The sequence below is a fragment of the Amphibalanus amphitrite genome, unplaced genomic scaffold, assembly GCF_019059575.1.
Source record: "Amphibalanus amphitrite isolate SeventyFive unplaced genomic scaffold, NRLGWU_Aamphi_draft 000423F_arrow, whole genome shotgun sequence".
Lineage (NCBI taxonomy): Eukaryota > Metazoa > Arthropoda > Thecostraca > Balanomorpha > Balanidae > Amphibalanus > Amphibalanus amphitrite.
The window spans coordinates 206422-220347 of record NW_024881917.1 but is presented as its reverse complement, the minus strand read 5'-3'; the positions used below and the strand labels follow the sequence as shown (position 1 = coordinate 220347).

Below are 13926 nucleotides of genomic sequence, written 5' to 3'. Positions count from 1 at the left end.
CTCCATCAGTGGTGGATCGCGCCACGGAGCGCCGCCCACCGCAGCCGCGGCTCTCCCACGCCCGAGACGGTTCAAAGCGCCGGGATATGGTTCAAAGCGCCGGGATGGGTTAAAGCGCTCGGGACGAGTTAAAGAGCCCGAAATGCTTCACAGCGCCCGGGGTGGTTGAAAGCGTCGCGATGGTTCAAAACGCCTGTTGGTTTAAAGCACCCGTTCTGATTCAAGGCGCCAGGGCTGAGTCAAAGGGCCGGTTTGGATCATACCGTCGGGATGGTTTACATATAGGGCCTGTATAAGTGATACTTTTGGGGTGGCTTGCAGGGCCGGAGTAGGTCCTTAGGACATCCCAATTCCACGCCGAGGTGGTCAATATTGCCGTCCGTGCTGAGTGATTCATCTAGACTGCAGACGGGCAGACATACGGATTCCGGACTGATTGATGTTTCCACTTTCCAGGTCAGTCCTTACTGCGTGGCGAATCGACAACCGGTGGCAATGATAAACCCTATACACTCCGGCTACATCACCGAACATAAACCACGCCAGGTCTTCTCATGCTTTGCTCATGCTGAGCCTCGTGAAAGGCTCAGCAAAGCATTGGTTTCAGTGCGTCGGGCTAGGGCGGGTCATTTTTGAAATGGCAAGGCCACCTGATTTCTGTCCAAATCCTTCCCTTTTATTATGCCTATCCTTCTTCCGTCGCTGTTTGATGGTCTGTAGTCTGTACCAGTGGTTGTATGTATTTACGGTGGATATATGACTGTATCACATCGGCATGCTTCATCTTAGTTGTTCTGTTTCAGGATACCCCTGGAAGGTCTTCATTGCAATAAATTTACATGAGCGTGGAGACACAGCCATTGAGGGGCGCCTGTATTCGAAAATTTGGTAAGTAAAAAAAAAAGCCATTGGGATCAACCAGATCATTGCGTTCGGGCGAGGTTCAGAGACTTCTTCCCAGTCTTTTGCATCAGTCTTGGGTTTGTCCGACTGATAATTGTGTGCGACGCGTCCTACGGAACCCCTCCCGCCATCAGTCTGTGGGACCTACTCTGTTTCATTCCTCCACCTTCTGCCGTCCGCCCGTCTCGACCACCCCCCCCCCCCCTCTGTTTCCCTTCGTTGACCCGTCTGCAGTGATTACCTGCGTCCACCGCGTCCCCGCACATCCCAACGCCTCTCTGCACCACGGACCGCCCAATCGGACACCCGCGGATGGTTCGTCGGTAGTGGCAGACCCCTGCCGTCCCGTCCGTCTGTCTGTCTGCAGTGTCATTCCCCTCCCGTCCATCCTTCCGACTGTCTGCTTGTATGCAGTGTCAGTCCCCTTCCGGTGGCTCCCACGCCGGCACCAGCCTGAGAGCCGGGCGCCGGAAGTGGGAGGTGTTTCATGGTCGACAGCCGCACAGCTTTAAAACGCGCCACCTCCGTTCATTGAGTGAAAAGCGACGCGCGGCATGTTGATGGCGGGCTATTCCAGGCTTGGTTTCCTCCGATAGTCGACAACTCTTTTCAGGCTGTAATCAGGCTGAGTTTATTTCAGATGCGCTGTAGCACTGCTTATTGTTTTGTCTTGGCTAGATGGGGTCAGCCAACGGGTCTGTTGCACTGCAAATGAAGCGTCAGACCGTGAACACGCTTCAGTTCTTGTGTTCCTACTATCTACACCCGGTAGCTAAATAAAGCGACCTATATTTTGGTGCACACAAAACGGGACCATATGTAATTTTGTAATGGTGTGACATCGTCCATAGACGGTGCATGTGGAGCGGAACGGTCACACCCCGGTCCAGTCCTGAAACCGTGTGTCCGAACAAAAGGAACGGAAAGCTACGTTACACGAAAACAGTCCCAGCGAGCGAAAAAGTCATCGACAACGCCGTTCATCTTCGCTGATCGCATATGTAATGAGCGTTATTAGACTCTGTTCAGACAGGCGGAGAATTCCATTGTACGTCTATCAGATGTCTCATGAACTATTCATTTCTGCTCGGCCGACATGAACCGGGTTCTCGCGGGTCAGCGGGTCACCCTAACAATCACTAAACTGGCGGTGCGGCATGGATTCGTGTGCGTTCGCTGCGGTGTCGGGGTGATTATTCAGTCGAACGGAACTGGCCTGTCGGCCTCCTCTTTAGCCACTTCCTGTCTGGGTCCACTGTGGGCCACGTGCGGTATGTAATGACCATTATCAACGTGCTCACATGTCAGCGGGCATTAGCATAGAGCCGTGAGCCGGTGGAAGAGCCGTGCCGGTCACTAGCGGTCGATGTTCGGTAACCAGCGCGGCGGGGCTCGAGCTGTGAGCTCAGTTTCACATCAGCGTCTTCCAATGACCCGGCTTGACCTGTGAATATGAATGGCGTCGTGATTTGAAGCCACGCGGGCGGCGCTGCATAAACTGCATTTAAATTTGTAGGATTTCCCTAAAAAATCAAGGTGTGTAGTGGCCTAGAGGCCAAAATATAATCTATTATTCATATAGAAACTGACTGCCTCCGACGCAGGTGAATGCCAATGGGTACTTGACTGCGTTTGGCGTTCTGCCTTACGTTTAAGTCATAGTCGATTTGCGTTTTTTTTTGGGGGGGGGGGAGGGGCCAGGAGGAGGGCGCTGTGGGCACAGCTGGTGTTTCTCGGGAAAAGGAAGGAGCGATTTTACCGCACCATTCCATCGTTTGATCTGCCTGGTTGAGAGTGGAAAGTCAATAAAATAGGTAGGTGTACCTAATCTTTTCCCCATCAATTTTTATTTACAAGATTGACGCCCATGTTTTGACTGAAAACAGGACAGGAGACTCGTTGGGTTGCTCCGGTAAGCCCACTTAACTATGCGTAGCTCGTTAGTGCGCGTCAACCGTTATCAGGCCCACATGTGACCGCGCCCATGGGCGGCGACCCATACCCTACCCAGACCCAGACCCATACTTTATGCATACCCTACCCAGGTCACGTCGTTGCTGTACCGTTGCGGCCGCCGCCGTCCGGTAGGTAGGTATACATGTTGCGCGTGCAGCTGGCCAGTCCGATCCTGGGGTTAGGCTCCTTTACAAAATGTATTGACTCAATGACAACATTCCTCAGTCTTGGTTGATTGATATAATAACACCTATTGGCCTCGAGTCGTTATTAGTAATAAAAAAAGTTGGGAGAGTCGTGTTTCTGAAGCTATGAGATATGCCTCAAGGGTTACATGGCAGACATAGGAATCAAATCATGTATCGTAAAAGCTTCGGTCAGCTCCGATGATATTCAGAGTCGTGCTAAGTCGTGACATGCTGACCTGACCCCGTGGGGGTCGTTTTAGAAAATCATGGATTAAGCGAGTCGTGTCATCTCCATTCGAGATGCTGAAGACATCGTCGTGTCACGCCCGTCACCCGTGCTGACACACTCAGTAAAACGATCCAGTCATTCCTTGTCGGATGTCTGGCGGACAAACTGTGTCATCTCGGTCGCCCGTCCGATGCATTTTGCTGGTACAGCGCTGTCGATATTCCCCAGGGCGTCATAGGTCAGTGTGGCGATTCACCACAGGAGGCGGAGGACTGTGCTAACCGTGTTGATGGTGTTGGTCTAATGGGAGCCGACTATGTGGGCCATTGACGTGACGGTCTAACGCGATGACGTGACGATCTAACGTAATGGCGTCACAGTGTAATTCGCGAACACCGCCTGGTCGACGGAGGTGCTCCATTTTCGTAGCTCTGTGGAAAATTGTGCTTGTAGACACCCTGGTTCTGTCATCAGGACGCTGACGCTGTTAGATGTTGTTAGAGCTCAGCGGCACATCAGATGACGCCTCGCTACTTCTTGGCGAGGCGATATCCGTTCAATCGACAGGCTGTTAGCATTACGCCTGGTGTGTAGTTGTGCACCTGAAAATTCCTGATGTCTCCTGAATCATAAACATGCACGCTGTCTCCGAAGTTCGACCTTGCCAGACTGAGAAAGTTAACCCTAGCATTTTTATCGAACCATTATATGGAGAGCCGTAACCGCTTCCTGGGATTCGGGAGATGTGAGGAAACCTGTGGCTGCTGTCATTCTCACTCATAAGACACGCTCCTGCCTGCACCTGTAGGCTGTAGGTAAGGAAGCAGCGGCCGGCGGCGCTCAGGGGTCTTCTCGCCCCTCCCCCTCTCGCCCCTCCCCTCGTCGCCCTGAGCTGTCGGAGCCGTCAGCACGCAGCCATTGCCATTAGTATGCGGCCTCTGCCCGTCGAGCCGCCGCCGAGCTCTCAAGGTTCCGCGTCCGGCAGTCGCCAAATAAGGGAAATCAGGTTAGTCGGTCGCCCCCGAAGGTGGCCCGGTGGTTCCGGCGACGGGCCCTCTGAAGTCTGAAGCACGTCCCGATGACGCCCCGGGGCACGGGGGGGGGGGTGGCTGTCGGCAGTGGCGGTCCGACAGACCGGCCGGCCGGCCCTTCCTGGACCCCCGACCTCGGGCTCGGGCCCCGCCAGCGGTCGGCTCGTGAAATTTGATTTCCTGCCCACCTGTCTGTTCGTTTTAACCTTATATCGCCTCAATTACGGCACGCATCGTGATACTCGTATAACGATAGCTGATGTGTTTGGGCCATACTCTCATCTTCAGGCTTTGCTGACAACTGTCCAGCGAATCAATTGCACCACCAGAGATCAGAACAAAATTCCATTCTCCTCGTCTCTATCTTTTCTTTCCCCCTCTCTCCTCCTTACTCTTACTCCGCCTATATTCTGAGGCGCATAGAGCGGCTCTCTCTCTCGCCTTCTCGTCCTCGTTTTTCTTCCATACACCACTCCTTCCGCCGCTCCGCCATCAGTGAAGTCCCATGACACCCTCACCGTCAGTGACGCCCGGCCCCGCTGCGTCACTGACGGTGACCAATGACGACCCACCACGTTCCCCTGTACCGACACGTGTTCACTGAGCGAGTACATACACGTGATCGAGAAGAAAGCTAGCGACGCTTGATACCTTTGGAAATTGTCCATTGTAGTCCGGTATACCGTCTCTGGGCCAGGGCTGATACGGTGAAGGTTTGACATCGCCGTTCGGCATATCAACAGGCACGCTGAGGCGTGTTTGGTTGGAAAATATTGCCTATAAGTGTCGCAATTTGTTTTCGATTTCCCCCGGGTTTTCTATTACTTCAGAGACATCCCGGCAGTGTTTTGCATCGTTGCAGACAGGAACATTGAATTTTGTCAATGATTACAGCCATGCTGTGCAGCAATAGCAAAACAAGCCATAACCAACTGAACTGACAGTGCTCATTATTTCGTTCACAGGGCCGCTCTGAGTCCGACGCCGGCCGTCGCCCGGTCACGTGACCGTCTGAGCAGACACCCGGTCACGTGGGGCCCACTGGTGACGTCACACCACCGCCGGAAGTGGTGGCTTCCGGTGTGAGCGTCTGCGGCGGCCCCGCGTCCGACGACTGCTGGCCGCCCGGCCGGCGTGCGAACCCCTTCCGCCGCCTCCTGCCATGGATTCGGCGGCGCCGTCCGGCCGCTCACAGCCCGACCCATTCGTCACAGTGGTGAATATAAGTCAAAGTCAGCTGGCGCCGGCGCCGCAGGCGTTCTACCAGAACCCGCAGTACCACAGCGTGCTGGAGGGCCGCAAACTGAGCGTCCAGGTGCCCAATGAGAGCAGCGAGGAGGGCGTCACCTTTGTCACCGTGCTGGACGTGAGGGATGGTGGTGAGGAGGGCTCTCCTTCAGCGCCCGGTACGGAGAGAGTCGCGGTGACTACTGACAGCTTCACAGACCTGGCGGTGAGTCCGGTCTCAGATAAGGCTGCAGGGATGGATGTGAAACACACCAAACTGGCCGCTGATGAGACACCGTCTGCTGTGGTGTCGTCCCACACCACCGAGCTGGTGACGCTGTACCGGCTGCCCGGCGAGCGGCTGGGGCTCGGTCTCAAGTTCCGCGGCGGTGAGAGTGCCGAAGAGGCCGTGCAGGGTGTGTCGGTTCAGTCCTGTGCCGAAGGCAGTCCGTCAGCACGCGCCTCGTGCAGCTGGGGTAGGCTGCAGCCGGGGGACCGGATCACGGCGATTGCCGGCCGGCCGGTGACGGCTCTCACCCGGCTGCAGTGCGTGCAGCTGCTGCAGGACACCCCTCTAGCCGTGGAGCTGCGCGTCAGACACCTGGGCAGGCGGGAGACGCTGGTCAGCCAGGACAGCGGCATCTCGCTCGGAGGGGACACCCTGCGCGTGTCTCCGGCGAGGGAGGTCGGCGCTCGGGATAAATCCCCGACGGGGAGGAGGGAGAGACGGGCCGCCGCCGCGCCGGCCGCGCCGCTCGTCGCCACTGACGCGCTGTCGGCGCAGGAGGCGTGGCTGCAGACGGCGCTGGAGTCTGACGGCAGCTCATGCAGCAGCCGGAGCAGCACCTCCACGGTGGTGGAGCGGGGGGCCGGCCGGCTGCCCCCTCCGCCGGCGCCGCAGCTCGACCTGGCCTCGGCGCTGCGCCAGTTCGAGCGACTGGAACGTGAGCTGAGCATGGATAGTGTGTTCGCGACGGGTGGTGGCGACGAGGAGGGCAGCGTGAGCCCCCTGCCGCCTCCAGAGGTGTTTCAGGACAGACCGAAGCTCGCAGAGGACTCTGAGATCGAGGACGAGGAGGAGAGGAACGAGACGAGGACGATCAGCCGAGAGCCGTCCTCGCCAGCTGAGGAGGACGAGGGTTTCCATGACTCAGGCGGGAGTGGCGGAGCCAGTCCTCCGGCTAGTCACCGCCGGCTCAGCGATGGGTCTGGAGAGGAGGGAGAGGCTCAGACTGACGACTGTCCTCTGGAGGACGGGACGCTGGAGACTGAGGAAATAACGCAGTCTGATGAGGAGCAGGAGTCACCGCCAGGGGAGAGGGTTACTCTGTCGAAGATGTCGATAATGACTGAGCCAGACAGAGAGGGCTCTGAGGAAGAATCAGGAGCACGTGTTGAAAGGTTATCAACATCCGCGTGTGATGTTTCTGATGAAGATGATGAATCCAATCAAGAGACAACAGAGAAAGCAGATGAAATCTGCACCGATGAGACTGAGGCGGCTGAACAAACGGACACAGCTGTTGAAGTGGCGACAGACTCACCCGATTCCTCAGCCATCGTTTTGAAAGAGACAGAATCCCCTGTGCAATCTGACCAGTCCAGCCCGGAGACGGCCGTCTCGCCGGAGACGGCGGAAAGCACCGATGAAAGCGCCACGGACGCGGCCCTGTCGGACGAGGGCCCCTCGGAGGGAGTTCTGGCCAACTACGTGCCGACGCCGATGCCCAGGAAACGCGCTATGGTGCTGGTCCCGGCCGAAAGGTGAGTTTAAAGTTATATTTGTAAGCGAGTGTATGATTTAGTGGCAGTGCATGTGCGTGCCTGGTTTATAGGAATAGGAAAGTCGTCTTTACAATCCTGTGTTTCTATACGGTCAGTTCAGTCAAATTTTAAGGCCTTAAGGGTTGGTAATGCATTCTTGCGAGCATTTTGCAAGTGCCACCAATGGTACCCCTTTGCAGTCAAACACTTTTCAGGTAGCTCCTAAATTTGTGTCCTTTTATGATTTATTGCTCCATGTTACGAGAAGAGCTGCAGCAACGAGCATCCAATCACCATACTAGTCCTGCCCGCTGCTGACGGACACCTGCCCCCTGCGTCCTCAGTGACGACGACTCTGTGGAGGGCGACAGCGGCGCCACCGCTGACACCGAGACGCCCGCAGCGACACCTGTCGAGCCGAAACACAACCAGCCGGGCCCCAAATACGGTGAGTACAGTTCTATCTGCAGCAAGCAGAGCCATTGACAGGGTGTGTCGGAGTAGCTGAGCCCTTCCGTTGGGTCGGGGTCTCTGCCGGTAGGAGGCGTGGCAAGTCTCCCAGTCACTCAAAAGGTCACCCCGGAGTTACCTAAATATCCCCACGGAAGACGGGACTACTCCTAACGGTTGTCTGAGGAGGACGTGACCGATACGTGAGGTGACCTTTATGGTGAGGTGACCGTCAGCCAGGGAAAGAGAGGCGTGATCCAGGAACGGGCCGTGTGCTGAGGTCCTAGGTGTAAAAAAGAATAGGTATGGTGAGTTTCATGGAAAATTAAGGTCATGAAGTAAGATTTCGAAGATTATGTTAGGCTCTATAAAGGTAAATGGGTATTGGGTGCTTATTTTAGAAAAAGTAGATGCAAAAAATTCAGATGCAAAAAATTCAGAAGCTAATCAATTTTTCGGCCAGAGTTGTAACAGGGGTTAAAAAACACGAGCACATCACATCATCTCTAAATTCCCTTGATTGGCCGAGGATCGCGGCCCTGGTGGCGCGCCGGGACGTCACCAAGGTGTGGGGGCTGCTGCGGACGGACGGCGCACCCTCCAATGTGCGAGAGCTCCTGGTGCCCCGGAGCGTGGTGTCGACCCGGGAGACGCGCGGCTCCGATGGCGGCGACCTGCATGTGCAGCGCTGCAGACTGTCATCGAGCCAGAGAGCCTTCTCATACCGCGGGGCGGTAACCTGGAATGGACTTCCACAGTCTGTCCGTGGCATGCCCACCCTCCGCGCCTTCAAGGCAGCGGTCAGAAAATGTGACAACACCTAGTGCTCCACTCATTTTACTCACTCGCTCATAGGCCTCACCTTCTTTTATCTGGTGTTTAATCGTGTTTATACACTGAAAAAAATTTTTACTCACTTTTCTGAGTAATGACTGAGTTGCCATTTTGTCCAATGGTAAAACTCACTCTAAATCCGCGTACTCAGGTAAAACTCAGGGCGGAACGCAGGTAAAACTCGGGCAAAACTCATTGCAAGTGAGTAGCATGTGAGTAACAAAGTGAGTTGCCATTTTGTCCGATGGTAAAACTCAGATAAAACTCATTAAGTACTCATGCGTAACTCATGTCCTACTCAGACAACTCAGGCCAAACTCAGGTAATAGTAAGTCATTACTCATGAAAAACTAGGAAGTAACTCATATGTAACTCAGCTGGTACTAATGTATAACTCAGGTGGTAGTACGGCCATAACTCAGGTGGAACTCATCGGTTATTCAGTGGAAACTAGGGCTGTACTCAGGACGTACTCACATCGATAACTCATACGATACTCGGGTGTTACTCAGGCGCCGCCTGAAACGGCTGATCTGATTCGTTTCATATTGGCTCAAGCCAATATATAGGCTCGCCGCCCATGATAACAGCTGCCGCATCAGCATTATGCAATAGGTATGCATGCATGATGCTGATACATACAACAGCCACTACCAGGCAGCTAGTCTATATATTGGGATTGGCCAATATATAACGAATCATTGCCCAAAACCAGCATACATATCTGTATTAGGTATACCATGCCCGACCAACGTCTAGTCTTGCACTATTCGCCCCAGCCCTTACCAAGAAATATATGTTTGTAGAAACGGTCGCATTGCGCTGTATTTCAATTCTGACACACGCCAAACTGCGTCGGGGGAGGGATCGACTCCACGTCAGCTCAGCTTCACTCTTTTGCCAGCTTCTCGACCTCAGTCTTCGCGGCTACAGGTGGCTGGCGCTCAGCATTGAATGGTGTTTGGAGCACATGGATACACACAAACCACAGCGTGTTTCGCACTTAATGCGCCGTTTGTTGATTGAGCACAAAGTGCGCCGTCGCCCACAGCAAGACTCCCTTCCAAACCATGGATCCCCACAAGACTTCCGTTCGAACTACGCTGAGGCGGCACCGTTCGTTTCCTTCGGACTTGTTATGATGGGGGTGATCCAAATTTTCGTCACCCGTGTACGCCACCACTGACGCCTTCTCCGCCAAGATGCAGAGGAGGCTCAATGGGCCGTTCCCTGAAAACACAATAAAAAGTCAGATTTTCTTTTGCCAGTAAGAGAAACGGAAGTTATATGGGCATGCAAGTTGATTGAAATATCAAAAGTTATCAAGTTACTTCAGCACAAAATTAATGTTAAACCGCGCCGTGCTGGTGCTCTGAGTTTACCGTAATGTACTGGGGGGGGGGGGGGGGTCGTCTTCACGTCCCCTCTTCTAACTCGGCTGTTGGGCCACGTAGCGACACGCAGTAAGCGGCATTCGAAAAGCATAAAAGATATTTAAGGAAATACTTGGGTAATTTTTAAGGTCAAGTCAAGTGCCAGGTCACCAGAGGTCAGGATAAGCCAAATTTTGCTTATTTCAATATTTTCGAAAAACTGGTGCTTAACTCGGAACCAAAAGAGCTGCCCGCGGAAAAATGCAGTCAAAAGCCCTTTCGACGTTTTTTTTTTTTTTGCTGGCGCTTGATCTCAGATTTGACCTCAGTTCAACAATTAAGCCTCCAGAGAGCAAAAACTCTAAAAAAGCCGTTTTTACGAAAATGTTTTCTGTAATACTTTCCACTCAAGAGTCACGATATTTATTTTGCCGTTAGCATAGTGTTCCTCTCGTCGGGACGAATGAACTATAATTAGACCTTGAAAGGCCATTTTTAAAACTTGATCTCAGGTTGACCTGACCAGGTCATGTTGCATATCAGTCGATCCAAACCGTCAAGCTGAACACATATGAGGTGTTTTATTGCACTAGCAAATATATTTTATACATGCCGTAAGGTTGATACTTGAGACATGGGACAGTATCAAAAACTCTATTAAATAAAATCCGTTCGATAATTTTTTAACATTTTACCTCAAACTGGTGTGAAATCGAGCGGTGAATTCCCTGAGCAAAAATGACAAAAATATCGAACGGTTTCCATGGCACGGTGCACGATCGTCAGCGACCATTGAAAATTTTTCTCATGTAAAGTCATTTGACGTGACCTGACCTTGAACGACCTGGGTCTAAAATTTCTTCCATATGCAGAAAAAAAATGTATGAGCAGGTGTGCCGAAAATGGTGGCGCTGCGCGCCGCCGTTCTTAGATATTCGCGAAAAACCTGAGGGGGCGGGGGGGGGGGTGTAAAACGCCACCCAGCACAGCGCGGGTCAAGGTGGGATGGTCACCTTAACAGACGGGTTTTAGTCTCGCAAAACACTTCCATGGGCGTCCAATATTAAAATCAACTTGAAACAATCACATAAAATGTGTTAAACTTAACAGTAATGGATATATATATATATATATATATATATATATATATATATATATATATATATATAGTATATTAATGTTTATATTGATGCATGTATGATATTGAAGCACGTTAACATACTTAATTAACCCTCGCATGTGTAGGGGGGGGGGGTCGGATGGACCCCCCCTTGGTTTTTCGCGAATAACTCGCGTAAAAAGCGGCCGATCGCGACGAAACTTTCAGTACCCTCGCATTGATCAATTTTACACCTACCCTGAAAATTTCATGACCCTGACCCAAATGACCTTTGACCTGTGACCTCTTTTCCGAGACCATGTTTGGCCGGAATCGCGATTACGCGTATGTCGGCTCGCATTAGCCGCGCGTTTGCAAGCTTTTCGTGGTTTCAAACGTTCAAACATGTGATTTGATGCTGCTCCCATGCATTAGGGTGGGTGTCAAGGTCACCTGAAGGTCAGGTCAGGTCATTGACCTTTGGTGACCTCGGGTGACCTCGGCTCACTTTTTCGAGTTTTACATGTTTCTAGGCTAGTTTTTGGAGCTGAATTCGAATTTAGCAACCATTTGAACATTTACGAAGTAGTTTTGGTGCCTTTGTAACATGTTACGAAGCTGTCAGAGGCGGTTGACACGTACTACGAATACCCGTTACAACCCCTACTGGTTGACCTGACCTGACCTGACCCGACCTGGTCTAAATGCTTAAAGACATCATCTGTGATCAAAACTAACACGATATTCGTGATCAGCACCCCGAAAAAACCCCTTAGCAGCCACACTTTACGACTTTCTAATAGGTCCCGATTTTCCCGACTTTGGGTCATTGACCTGACCTGGAAGGTCAATCAATGACCTAGGACCTTAAAATTGGGTATCATCGGCTTCCTCTCGTCACGGGCAACACGCTCGTTTTTTCCGCGAAGCTCTAGCTCAATCAGGGGCCAAACGGCAAGGGGGGGGGGTCCAACCGACCCTCCCCCCCCTACACATTAGAAGCTGGCAAACGCCGCACACATGCGAGGGTTAATTGTTAGTTACGTTGCTTTTCCTTATTTTATTGTATAAAAATGAACAGATAATGAAACACAAACCTTTTGTGCGGAAGCATGCCGCCTGAACTCGGCTTAGCCATGATTTAAGCCGCTGCATCGAGGCCTCGTAGTGGTCAGTGCCGGCTTCGAGCCGGCTGAGCAACCCACCACCCGGTCGAACTCGCGCCAGAACTGTAAGAAAGGTTGAAAATGCTCGCTGAAATCGAATAGTGTACGAAATTATGTGTGTAGGCATTAAAAAAACAGTCGTAAAAATAATAACAGTCGGAAAAATAACAAGCACAAACGAGACAGAAGAATCTTAAACGGTTCAGCGAGCGGAATTAAGACCATGGGCCCCACCACCGGGGGGGGGGGGGAAGGGTACGGGGGACGTGTCCCCCAATATTTTACATTTTTAACATTGTGCCTATGGGTGCTGCATGGAAAGAATCGACTTCAAACAACCTTGGCCCCCCCCCCCCCCCCAAAAAAAAAAAACCATCGGGTCGTGACGGAGCTGTTGTTTAAAGAAGTAAAAAGGGTCAAACGAACGTGCTTTTAGGATAAGGACAACATTATCCCACAAACATGTTTTTTTAATTTAAATATAACATAACTCACCTCTTCTTTCTCGAACTATGCCGGGTAGGTATCCCTCAGTTTCTCGATCGATCTGCTCCGCCGTTCACGGTTGGCACCGACCTCCTGACGTCGGCGGGGAATGTCTGCTGGTCCATCAGTTCACCTCCCTGTTCTCCGTGGCGCATACGATTGATAAAAGCTTCATCGACAATCACCGAGTTCTTCACAGATAACTTACCCATCCTTCGCTGCACGCCTTCCCCGCTCCTGCACTCTCCTGCACAATTTCACAATACGGCCTCAACAATTCAACGTGAACTACGCGAGTCACCGCGCCACAATTCGGACTGAAGCGCGCGCCGCGGTTTTCGAACGCAACGGCTATAATACTCATCACGCGAACTCACGCATCACGCAGGAAACTCACCCTGCCGCGCATGCGCGCATCTTCAAGCCAGGGGTACCTCACGCACAACTGCACGTGAATTCGCGAGAACTCATGCATTGCGCAGGAAACTAGATTTGCCCAAGCAAAACTCATTTCCGACTCAGTTCGAATTCACGCAACTAAGCACTCAGAACTCACGCATAACGGAGTCACCCTGGTGATGTGAGTTAGATCAGCCAATAAGTGAGCACCACTATCGTATTCACTGAGTTTCTTCATGAGTTATTACTGAGTAATGCCTGGCCTGAGTAAAATTTTTTTTTCAGTGTAGTGTTTGCCTACTGCTTAATTTACTTTACTTTTAAAATGTAATGGCCTGGTGTTTTAGGTATGTGTTTTAATCCTGTGTTTTAGTAATGTATCATCTGACGTGAGATCAGAATAGCCACTGCGTGGATGGTCTCTACAATAAACTCATACTCATACTCATACATATTTTGAAGGTCACAAGGTGTGTTTAGCGCTGCTGTCGAATGCGCGATCATAGGGTTTATCATTTAGCATAACTATTTATTTATTTTCCTATTGTAAAGGTACTCAATGGAGACCATTTCAGAGCCTTGGGCTGAGTGGATAAGGGGAGACATCGGGTTTGATCGACCACGGAGTGGCTCGCCACTGCAGCTTATTTCATTACGTTGAGGCTGCGCTCTGATGGGACAGGTCATTCAGACTGCCAAATTGTTTGTTTGATGGTTTGTTTCGTGGAAAGCACGCCCATGCGGTCTAACAGAGGACCATTGCAGAGCCAGAAGATGATGGGATAAGAAGGAGACATTGGACTGAGCTGTCAGCGGATCCT

The 13926-nt window shown here is 52.0% G+C and overlaps 1 protein-coding gene and 1 long non-coding RNA gene across 3 annotated transcripts in view; one reads left to right on the top strand and one right to left on the bottom strand.

Moving 5' to 3' along the window:
• The first annotated feature begins 817 nt into the window (after nucleotides 1-817).
• The window catches only part of LOC122391130 (serine/arginine repetitive matrix protein 2-like), a 39140-nt gene continuing 26031 nt past the window's right edge, over nucleotides 818-13926 (top strand). Inside the window, exons 1-3 of the mRNA XM_043384797.1 lie at nucleotides 818-888; nucleotides 5273-7298; nucleotides 7643-7746. Of these exons, the coding sequence (XP_043240732.1) occupies nucleotides 5470-7298; nucleotides 7643-7746 (1933 nt within the window). The 5' untranslated portion in view covers nucleotides 818-888; nucleotides 5273-5469. The remainder of the gene's footprint in view (nucleotides 889-5272; nucleotides 7299-7642; nucleotides 7747-13926) is intronic.
• On the bottom strand, nucleotides 9382-13010 carry LOC122391131. 2 transcript variants are annotated; one of them, XR_006258282.1, is made up of 3 exons: nucleotides 12716-13010; nucleotides 12152-12283; nucleotides 9382-9812 (listed from the first exon to the last, which is right to left on the bottom strand). It is a non-coding gene; the product is annotated as an uncharacterized LOC122391131 (long non-coding RNA). The 2 variants fall into 2 exon arrangements; XR_006258283.1 differs by lacking the exon at nucleotides 12152-12283.